General features: G+C 54.8%; 1 protein-coding gene across 4 annotated transcripts; it reads left to right on the top strand.

The window, feature by feature from the left end:
* The first annotated feature begins 341 nt into the window (after positions 1 to 341).
* On the top strand, positions 342 to 10394 carry GMIP (GEM interacting protein). Of its 4 annotated transcripts, XM_079116349.1 has the most exons (22): positions 447 to 591; positions 882 to 1015; positions 1496 to 1580; positions 2036 to 2111; positions 2199 to 2256; positions 2578 to 2703; positions 2797 to 2861; positions 2953 to 3060; positions 3671 to 3751; positions 3845 to 4015; positions 4111 to 4248; positions 4540 to 4742; positions 5059 to 5165; positions 5238 to 5327; positions 5692 to 5769; positions 5843 to 5997; positions 6192 to 6380; positions 6476 to 6613; positions 6712 to 6908; positions 7219 to 7606; positions 9405 to 9471; positions 9608 to 10394. In XM_079116349.1, the coding sequence occupies exons 4-22, from the start codon at positions 2046 to 2048 to the stop codon at positions 9973 to 9975; spliced, it is 2793 nt and encodes a 930-aa protein (XP_078972475.1). In that variant the 5' UTR covers positions 447 to 591; positions 882 to 1015; positions 1496 to 1580; positions 2036 to 2045; the 3' UTR covers positions 9976 to 10394. The 4 variants fall into 4 exon arrangements, with proteins under 4 accessions (XP_078972476.1, XP_078972474.1, XP_078972473.1 ...); XM_079116350.1 differs by lacking the exon at positions 882 to 1015 and having other exon boundaries at positions 342 to 591; XM_079116347.1 differs by lacking the exon at positions 882 to 1015 and having other exon boundaries at positions 437 to 591; positions 5247 to 5327.
* Positions 10395 to 11013: the final 619 nt, after the last annotated feature.

Genomic DNA, 11013 nt, shown 5'->3' with positions numbered 1-11013 from the left:
TCCGGCGTTGAAGACCGGGGGTGACGGGGGAAGCAGAGACTGGACCCCAGCACATTAGCAGGTCTTTGAATTCGACTGAAATCATGCAGAACATCAGGCCTCCACTAGGGGCCACCATTGCCCGGATGGGGTGTGCGTGGATTCCGAGATCTCACGTATCTCGGGGCATGGAGGTTACTGGGTCATAGGGTGTGGAAGTTTCTGGGACAGACACCCCAGGCCGACGATCTCGGGGCACTGAGACTCCGTGGGCTTTGGGTTGGCACAAATCTGAGAAAATGATCCGTCTTGGACGAAGTCTGGGACTTCGCCCCTAGTCTGGGACGCTGCAACCTGGCGAGACTGACGAGACGCGAACTCACGTGCCTGGAGCAGTGGTCGTAGACCCGGCTTCCTGGCCTCGGGGGTGTGGCTGCCGCGTGGGGCGTGGCCTTTCCGGGGGCGTGGTCTCAGCGGGGCGGGGCGAAGCTGGACCCGGGCGGCGCCGGCAGCGGCAGGAAATCGGGGCTGGTCCCCGCCGGCGTGCAGCCCAGTCCCGGGCCAGGTCTCCGCTGAGCAATCTCGGCTTAACCATGGATACATCAGAGCCAGGTAGGGGGTCTTGGATCTGGGCATCGGGGGAGACTGCCACGACGTCCCTCTCAGTGCCTAAATTGAGTAACCCCTTCCGTCCCTCTTGGTCTCGAGAGGCGGGGAGAGTTCCTGAATTGAAAGATCGCAGGAATCCACCGTGGTGGGGATCCCCCAACCGGGAGGGGCTCAGGACACCAGCGCTTGACTCCCCCCCACCCACTTCCGAGCCTTCACCCAGGACGACGGGGGGAGGGGGCCCAGGAAAGGGAAGTGGCCGCTTCTGCTTCTGATTTTTGTGATGGGGGCAGGGTGTCACGACCGCTGTTGGAGAGGGCAACGCAGTAGGATCCCCACAGGGCTCCTCCATAGCCCCAGGGAGCGGACAGTGTTGATCTGAAGCCCCTAGAAGAGGGGCGGGGGCGGCAGCAGAAATGTGGAAAAGGTCCGACTTGTGTTTCCGGATGTCTTTGTGTCTCTTGTATGTGGAGAGTCGCTCAGTTTTGAAGTCCCTTGTGATTTCAGTCTGTCCATGTGTTTATGCCGCAGGCTCTGTGCCTGTGTGTCCCACGTGTATTTCCATCTGTCTAGCCTGGGGTCCATGTGGTTCCATTGTCAAAGCCGGCTCTCTCCTCCCGGATAATGTAGCTGCATCTGGGGAATGTTTTGTTGTTTTGCTTCTGGGTCCCGCCTGTGTGGGTGTCTGCTCCTCTGAGCAGCTGTCTCTAGTTGTATCTGGGTCCATCTGCCTGCCCTGAGTTGGCCCCACCTAAGCCCATTCTCCCTGTATCCCACTCTCCCCACACCCCCACACTCTCTCTCTCTACCCCTCTAAATGAGAGTGGTTGAGGTGCTGATTGTGGCTTGTGTGTGGTGGGTGGAGGGAGGCAGTGGTTGGCCCATGTATTACACTCTCCTCCTCCAGGGTTCCCCCCAGCTCCCGAGAGCAGGAAGAGGTACAGTGACATCTTCCGGAGCCTGGATAACCTCGAGATCTCACTAGGGAATGTGTGAGTCTGAACCTGGATCACCCAAATCCTTCCAGGATCCCCCAAATCTTTAATCATCTAGGTGCCCTTAAGCCCCATTTGGAACCCGCAACATCTGGACCCACTTATATAATAATATCAAAAGTCTAAAATGGGATCCCAGATGTTTAAGGTATACCCCCAAACTGGCCCTAAGCCCACACATATCCTTCTTGTGACCCCTTAAAACAATTGAGATTGCTATAATACCACTCTATGAACCCCAAAGTTATCTAGGGCCCTTCAAACCCTTTATCAAGTTCTATTAAAAAAAAATTCTCACCTAGTTTCTGCCAAATCCTCAGACCTCCCAGACACAAGATGCCACAGACGTAATATCCAGGACTGTGCCCAAGGTTCCCCAGCACCTCCCCACACATACATGCAGGACAGACTGGACAGAGGTGACCTCTGACCCTTTTACTTCCCCTCCCCAGAACCTTTGAGATGCTGTCTGGAGACCCTGTACTCTCAGAAGACCTGGATCCTGACAAGGTCACCACGGCCCCTGTGGTAAGTGGGACTTGGGGGACAAGGAAGAGGGGCCTGAGCCAGAGTCTCTGCCTTGCTTGCTCCTGAATGCTGTCTCCCCCCCACCAGACCAGTGAAGCCAGCCGTTGGAGTGGCCCCTCCCCAGAGGGTCTTGCACCCCTCACAGGTAGGGTACTTTGAGGCCAGGATGGTGGGGTCAGAAAGGAGTTCTTTCTTCAGTAAGTCAGCACTGACTCTTCCATGTCAGGCATTGTTCAGGTTCAGGGGACGCACAGCAGTGCACACAGCAGATCCAAACCCCAGCCTGCAGGGAGTCCCCAGTCTGAGTAGAGAATCTGTAAAGTTGCCATCAGGGCACTGATCCCAATGCGGAAATTGGAGCCATGAGGGTGTAGGACAGGGGCTATTGGACTAGTCCCCCAGGCTCAGGGAAAACTTCCACAGGAGGGCAGTGTTCAGAGTTAAGGGTTCCACCCATCTGCCCCAGGGGAGGAATTGGATTTGCGGCTCATTCGGACCAAAGGGGGAGTGGATGCAGCCCTGGATTATGCCAAGACATGGAGCCGCTATGCCAAGGAGCTGCTGGCCTGGACTGAGAAGAGAGCCAGCTATGGTGAGGGCCCCTTATACCCAACCCCAGCCCTCAGGCTGTGCCTGAATCCCAGCTGTACCCAGACCCCTGATGTCTCCCTCCACACCCCCACAGAGCAGGAGTTTGCTAAAAGCATCATGAAGATTGCTGAGGCTGGCAAGGTGTCCATCCACCAGCAGGTAACCATGAGCAGACTTCCCCAGAGCCAAAACCTCCGGATCCCCAGCCCTGTCCTCCCATCCTCAGCATCCTCCTACACCCTACTCCCAGAGCCACATGCCGCTGCAGTACATCTACACTCTGTTTCTGGAGCATGATCTCAACCTGGGAGCCCTGGCCTTGGAAACAGTAGCCCAGCAGAAAAGAGATTACTACCAGGTAAGGGGCAGGCACTCTGATGTCCTTCATGTGGGAGGAAGTCACAGCTGCCATCATTGCCATTTTGCCGATGAGGAAGCTGAGGCCCAGGGATGCTCAGGAACTTGCTCAAGGTTACCCAGCAGAGATTCAAACCAGGCTTCCTGTGCAGTTGCCAAACTACTTATGTTTGTGAGAAAGGGCATATGAATGTTGAGTATTCTCAGAAGACCTTGGTGTATCTGGGCCCAGGCAGAAAGGATGGGATGATCACTGAAGTTCTGCTCATGATCACTCAGAGGAGGGAGAGCAGACCTGGCTGAGAAGACTCCCAGGAAGAATACAGACTCAGAAAAGGGTCCAGAGTTTGGGGTGTAACTCAGTGGTAGAGCCAGTGCTGGAGGCCCTGGGTTCCATCCCCTGTGCTGCATAAAGAAAGAAAGAAAGAAAAGGAAGGAAGGAGAGAGGGAGAGAGGAAGAAAGAAAAAAAAAAGAAAGAAAGAAGAGAAAAGGAAAGAAAGAAAGAAAAGTGTTCAGAAGAGAAAAGGCATGTGGGTGTAAGGAATGGAAAAGACTGGTGGGTGGCACCTCTGGGGTGGCCCTGAGGCTGCATCACCATCCCCCTTGCTAGCCACTGGCTGCCAAACGGACTGAGATTGAGAAGTGGCGGAAGGAGTTCAAGGAGCAATGGATGAAGGAGCAGAAGCGAATGGTGAGGTGCTGAGTGGTGGGGGATGGCAAGCTAAGGAATAAGAGGCCAGGCAGTAACTTACCCCCAAACCCCACCCTCCGGTGACCCTTCCAGAACGAGGCAGTGCAGGCACTGCGGCGGGCCCAGCTCCAATATGTGCAACGCAGTGAGGATCTGCGGGCCCGCTCCCAGGGGTCCCCTGAGGACCATGCCCCTCAAGCCTCCCCTGGAACCACCAAGCAGCAGGAACGTCGGCGACGGTCCCGAGAGGAGGCCCAGACCAAGGTGGGGATTCCACCCTGTGTCCCTCTTGCATCTGGCACCCCCCACTCTCTTCCACACGCTTCTCTTGCCACCACCTACGGCCTCGGTTTCCCCAGGCACTGGAGGCTGAGGGGTTGTATCAGGCCTGCGTCCGCGAGGCCAACGCACGACAGCAGGACCTGGAAAACACCAAGCGGAGGATTGTGTCCCACGTGCGAAAGCTGGTGTTGCAGGGGGATGAAGTGCTGAGGCGGGTGAGACTCCTTCCCTTGGCCTCACCCCGTTTGCGCCCCAGTTGAGTGCCCCTCCACCCAGCCCCTACACCACTTCTGGGACCGCAGGACTCACTTCACCTTCCTGCCAGCCGATTGGGCCCCAGACCTTGAATAAGCCTGGACTTCAACCAAGCCCCGGGCCCAGCTGACTGGCTAGTCCCTAAACTACAGTTTTGTTACCGCCCCGCCCCCAAACCCTGACCAGTTGGGCTCTGGCTCCTCCCTCAGGGGCCCAGGCCCCGCCCTTCCTTGACTGCCTCCTTCCCACAGGTGACCCTAGGCCTCTTTGGGCTGCGCAGAGCACAGGCTGAACGTGGTCCTCGTGCATTTGCAGCCCTGGCCGAGTGCTGCGCACCCTTCGAACCTGGCCAGCGCTACCAGGAGTTCGTGCGGGCACTGCGGCCTGAGGATCCGCCACCCCCACCGCCGGCCTTCTCCTTCCAGGAGTTTGCACCCACCCCCACGGTGCACAGGTGGGCCTTGGGTGCTGGTTTGGGAGTGGGCCTGGAGTTGCTGGGCTAGGCTTTTGATACTATTGGATCAAGTACTGAAGATCAGAGAACCCAAAGTCTCAATGGAATTTAGTACTCTGGGTTTTGTTTGCTGTAGATGGGTGGGGAGAATTGACCCGGGTAGTAGAAGGTTCAGGACTTTGGGTCCATGGCACTTAAGGAAGCAGGATGCTCGTGGGCATCAGGACTTGCAGACCTAGAAGTGATGCCTGGGTGCTGTCATGCCAGGCCAGTTTCTTGGGGATGGAGCCCTCAAACTCCTCTCTTCTCCTCTCAGCTCCCCTCTGGACTCAAGAAAAAAGCTCTCTGGGCCCCCACCTCCCAGGCTGGATGAGAGTTCCACAGAGCCGGGCCCTTGGGAGGACACTGGCATAGGCTGGCAGGGTGAGTGTCGGGAGAGCTGGGTGAGAGTGGTACCAGGCTAGGGGCCATCCTTATTGACCTGTCTGCACCTAGGGACTCCAGGTCCCACTCCAGGCAGTGATGTGGACAGCGTGGGTGGCGGCAGTGAGTCTCGATCCTTGGACTCTCCCACTTCCAGCCCAGGTGAGGAATAGGACCTGATCCTGACCCATTCCCCACCTATGGCCATATTCCAGCCCCTGGCTAACCTTGAAACCTATGTCTAATCCACCCTTGACCTCTGACCTGTCCCACAGCTCTTGCCTATTTCCTCAACCTCTGACCTATTCTCTTGATCATCAGACTTATAACTACCCCACACATGGCTGACCCATTCTCTAATGCTTAACTTCTGATCTCTCTGACCACTTCCTGCCCTCTGAGCTCTTTCCTCTGATCCATCTGTCGGAGGTTCTGGAAGCTCTGAAAACCAAGACTGTTTGTCCTCAACCCTGGAATCTCCCCATAACCCCTGTGACCTCCAACTTCTATAACCCTCTGTCCCCAGGCCCTGGTACACGGCGGCTGGTGAAGGTCTCATCCACAGGCACTGAATCTTCAGATGACTTTGAGGAACGAGACCCTGGTGAGGCTGGAAGCAGGCAGGGCGGAGCAGGGTGGGAGGTAGACCAGGCAAATCTGACCCTGTCTCCCTGCAGACATGGGAGATGGACTGGAGAATGGGCTTGGCAGCCCTTTCCGGAAGTGGACACTGTCCACTGCAGCTCAGACCCACAGGCTTCGGAGGCTGCGGGGCCCAGCCAAATGTCGAGAGTGTGAAGCCTTCATGGTCAGCGGGACGGAGTGTGAAGAGGTGTGGCCTGGACTGATGACCCAATGACCTTTGCTTACTCCTGATGACCTGAGATCCCTATAACCTTCCTGCCCCCAGGACCCACCCTGATCTGACGATCTCCTGTGTACCCTCCCTTCCCTGAGGATCCCTGCATCTGTCTTTTTTCCCACTGACCTCCAATGACCTCACTGACTCTATGATGTTTCCCCCAGTGCTTCCTGACCTGTCACAAGCGATGTCTGGAGACTCTGCTGATCCTCTGTGGACATCAGCGGCTCCCAGTCCGGACACCTCTCTTTGGGGTCGACTTCCTACAGCTTCCCAGGGACTTCCCGGAGGAGGTTCCCTTTGTGATCACCAGATGTACAGCTGAGATAGAACACCGTGCCCTGAGTGTGCAGGTGCTGCTTTGACCCTTCACTGTCCCCAGAAATGACTTTACCCTACTGATGGCTGGATCATAAGCTGGGTGTCTCTTTATGCCCTTGCCCTACAGGGTATTTATCGAGTCAGTGGGTCCCGGGTCCGTGTGGAGCGGCTGTGCCAAGCTTTTGAGAATGGCCGAGCATTGGTGGAGCTGTCAGGAAACTCGCCTCACGACATCTCAAGTGTCCTCAAACGGTTTCTCCAGGAGGTGGGTGCTCAGGGGACATGGGAGGGTGGGATGGGCAGGAGCTGAGGACCCTCAGCAGCCCACCTATACTCGTGTACCCCTACCCATTCCACCCCCAGCTCACCGACCCTGTGGTCCCCTTCCACTTCTACGATGCCTTCATCTCTCTGGCTAAGACCCTGCATGCAGACCCTGGGGACAACCCTGGGACCCCCAGCCCCAGCCCTGAGGTTATCCGCTCGCTGAAGACCCTCTTGGTACAACTGCCTGACTCTAACTACAACACTCTGCGGCACCTGGTGGCCCATCTATTCAGGTGTGCACTGGTCCCTGAGCCTTGAAATGTGATCCCTTTCCCTGGACATGTGATTGCTAACCTCTATGGCTGACCCCTAATACTGACCTCTGACCTTTGACATGTTTTCTGAGCTCTGAACCTTAATACATAACTCATAACTTTGGGTACTGACACCTGACTCCCATCTCTGGACATGTGGCTGCTAGCCTCAATGACCAGGACCTGAGACAGGGGCAAGTCACCACTAGGCTGACCTACAGGTTGTACCCTACTCTCAGCTGTTACCTTGCACCCCATACCCTGACCCTTCTCCTCACATCATCCCTAGGGTGGCTGCACAGTTTGAAGAAAACAAGATGTCTGCCAACAACTTGGGAATTGTATTTGGGCCAACACTTCTGCGGCCACCAGATGGTCCACGGGCAGCTAGTGCCAGCCCGGTTACCTGCCTGCTGGACTCCGGACACCAGGCTCAGCTTGTTGAGTTCCTCATTGTGCACTACGAGCAGATCTTTGGGATGGACGAACTCCCCCTGGCTACAGAGCCACTGCCCCAAGACCCAAGCCCAGCTCCTAGGCCCCTTACAACCAGCCCCCAACCTCCAGTCCCATTCCTTGACCCAGAGTTACAGTCTTCAGCCCTAGCCTTGGACCCTGACCCAGACCCCACGTCTCACAGTGCCCAGGAGAAGCATTCCGAGACAACACCCTCTGAGGTAGGCACCTGCTGGGCCCACACATGTGGGGAGAGCCTTATCTCTGTTTAATTCTCTCATTTTCTATCTTTCTTCCCCTTTAAAATTTCTTCCATTCTGTCCTTCCTTCCTTATTTAATCTGTGCTCATTCTGGAAGGAATGGTGAGGAATGAAGGGGTAGGTAATAATGGGGATAGCCCTGCAAAGGTGTAGCATGGGTGATCATTCATTCAACAGAATATGTATCAAACATCTAGTATGTGCCAAACATTGTTCTAAGAAACATCAGTGAGCTAAATAAGCAAGACCTCATCTTCTTGGTCTCTGTATTTTAGTGGGAAAAGACCAACAATAAACAAATATGGTATAAAGTCAGTTATATAGGATGTTACATGGTGACAGAGACAAGTACTATGGAGGAAAGAAAGGACAAGGAAGTGATGGGACACCAGGAGCACCAGGTTGATCAGTGGAGGACAGTTTTAGGAGTTTTGGGTTTTGTTTGGTTTTTGATACTGCGGATTGAACCCAGGGGCACTTTACCACTGAGTTACATCCCCAGTTCTTTTTGTTTTTTTGAGACTGGGTCTTGCTCAATTGCCCAGGTTAATCTTGAACTTGTCATCCTCCTGCCCTCAGCCTCCCAAGTCACTAGGATTATAGGCATGTGCCCCTGTGCCCAGTGTGGAGGGCAGTTTGTAGCATTAGGTGGGATAACATCGGCAGATTTTATGGAACAGGTAGATTTCAGCAAAGACTGAAAGGATATGAGGATGGAATGAGCCAGGTGTAAACTTGGGAAAGGTATCCCAGGCAAAGAGAACAGCTAGTGCAAAGGCCCTGAGGTACAGCTTGCCTGGTAGAGCATAACCCTACCTTATAATGAATAAGCAAAGGGAAAGTGGTAAGAAGTGAGACCAAAGAAGGATCGACCCCAATGACTCTGCCCCCTGCCACTACTTATGCATCTACTATGCATGGGGTATGGGCCACTACTAAGCTCCTACTATGTATAGAACATGGACTACCATTGAATCCACACCTACTGCTCATGGACACTATATTAGCTTCCTGTCGTCTTTGCCACAACTCTGAGAAGCAGATTACCATTAGTGAAAACTACTTACTGTTAAGATGTCATAGCTAAGACTTTATGTAATTAAGTGACCCTGAATGGCAAGTCATGGCAGTCAGAATCTAGTGGAGCTCATCCGTCAGCATCCGGAGCTCAGCTGTGGACCAGGAAAAGGGCAGCAATAGCTACTCCAGGCAGTCTGTGTCCACAGCCTTGCTCAGAACTCTACAGGAGGCTCCCCTTTTCCTCCGATCCTGCTACACACACTATCTTAAGGATCCCTTCTGCAGAGGTAGGAAGAGGCTGGCTGTGAGTTGTGGGTATGAGAAATGGAATAGCTTGTGACGTGATCAGTGTTTGAAACGTAGAGTTCAAGTCATTATTACTATTTGGCAAAAGACGGAAACTAGAAAGCTGAGGTAGGTGGGTAAAGGTGCAGAGAATAGCCTGGGATAGAGACAGTAGCTCAGCGGCACCACCCAGTCCTAATTGGAACTGGCTAATCCCCTTCCTAGACTGGCCCTCTGACGAAAAAGGAAGTTCCTGCTCCTTCGTAAAACTCACATTTGAATCAGTGACGCTGCTCTGTAAGGAGAGGCAAGCAGAACACTTTCAAGAGCACCGTCTGCCCCAAAATTGCAAAGGAGACTTTACATGTCCAGGAATAAACCGCTGGCTCTACAAGAGTCTTAAAGAACTGAAATTTTATCATTGGGGTCACATTCTTGGGTTTCTCCCTGCAGATTCCAACTCTGCAGAGTGACCAAAGAGAGGAAGTGGCTGAAGACACCAAAGATGGGGAAGGGGAAGGTGAGTGTATTGGAGAGTAGCTCAGGAGTTCTGGGGATGCCCCTTCCTGGAGGATGGCTGACTGAGAGATGATTTTGGGCAGGGGGAGCATCCAAAGGACTTGGGGATGTTAAGCATTGACCACCCCACTCAACAGTGTCCAGCCAAGGCCCTGAGGACTCACTCCTGGGAACACAGTCCCGTGGCCATTTCAGCCGCCAGCCAGTGAAGTATCCCCGGGGAGGTGTGCGGCCTGTTACCCACCAATTGTCCAGTTTGGCCCTGGTGGCTTCCAAGCTGTGTGAGGAGGCCCCTATCACAGTGCACCGAGGGAGTCTGAGGGGGCGTGGGCCAGGCCCTGCTGCTGCCTCCCCTGACAGCAGCCCCCTGCGGCGCACCCCACTGCCCAAGCATTTTGAGATCACCCAGGAAACAGCCCGGTTACTCTCTAAGCTGGACAGTGAAGCTGTGCCTAGGACCTGCTGCCCAGACCCTCCGCCTGAGGAAACTGAGGACCATCTCTGACCACCCTAAGGAGCTCAGGACAAAGAAGATGGACCCATATCTCCTTACCTCCCCCCACCTGTAAGGAAAGACTACATGGCCTAGGGAGGCCTAAAACACTTTTTGGACAGTGTCCCAGGAGTTCCCCACCAGACGCAAGTGGTTTCAAGCATCAGAGCCACTCAGGTTCAGAGGTCACTCAGGGTCAATACTCAGGGTCAGTACAAGGTCATGAGATCCTTGAGGTCTGCCCTAATCTTTGACCTCTGGGATAGGGGTGCATTTTACTACTTTGGTTGTGATCACTCCCCCTTTCCCACCAACCTCCTCAGATTCAAAGTAATCTATTTTTGGAGGAGGAGGGGAACCCAGACCCCACATCCTGGTGGCGCCTGGAGACTGGGATCAGATGGCCTCTAAATAAACTGCCCTATATATTCTTGCATGTCTGTCTTTGCCCGGGAATGGTCACAGGGAATAGGCCGGCAAGAGCAGCACCCCTGGGCTCCACTTTGCCCATCAGGGAAACCAAAGCCCCCTTTCTTCATGCCCAAACACCCTTAAAAACCTACAGGCAATTAAGGGCTGGACCTGGACACCCAGCTGAGTCACACCGCCTGGCCCTCCCAGAGCTCCGCGTCCCGGATCTGGTCCTACATAATCAAACAAATAACCATAGCGCAGATAACCGGGACAATGGGACTGTGTGCTCCGGAGCGTGGGAGCCCGGGGCCTCCACGCAGAAGCTGGGGGAGGAAGCCGCAGTACAGGGCAGAACAGAGGTTGCAGAGAAGAGACTGCAAGAAATCTGAGTGGGACAGAAAGGTTTCTGGGGCAAGGGAGGCGGCTGCAAGCGGTAGTTGCGAGTTGAGGGAAGCCGAGACTGGGCTGGGGTCCCTGCAGTGGGAGCCAAGTCGGATCAGGGCGTGGCTTGTAACTCGGCGGACGATTGGACACGAGGGAGAGGGCGGGGTGGGGCTGAGTGGGTTGGGGGTCCGGAGAAGTGACGCGGAAGTTGAGACCACCTTCAGCTGCGCCCTGGCAGCGTGAGGTCACGGC

The sequence above is a fragment of the Sciurus vulgaris genome, assembly GCF_902686455.1.
Source record: "Sciurus vulgaris genome assembly, chromosome: 16".
Classification (NCBI taxonomy): domain Eukaryota; kingdom Metazoa; phylum Chordata; class Mammalia; order Rodentia; family Sciuridae; genus Sciurus; species Sciurus vulgaris.
Note: the sequence above shows the minus strand (reverse complement) of the source record. Positions and strands in the feature narration are given on the sequence as shown.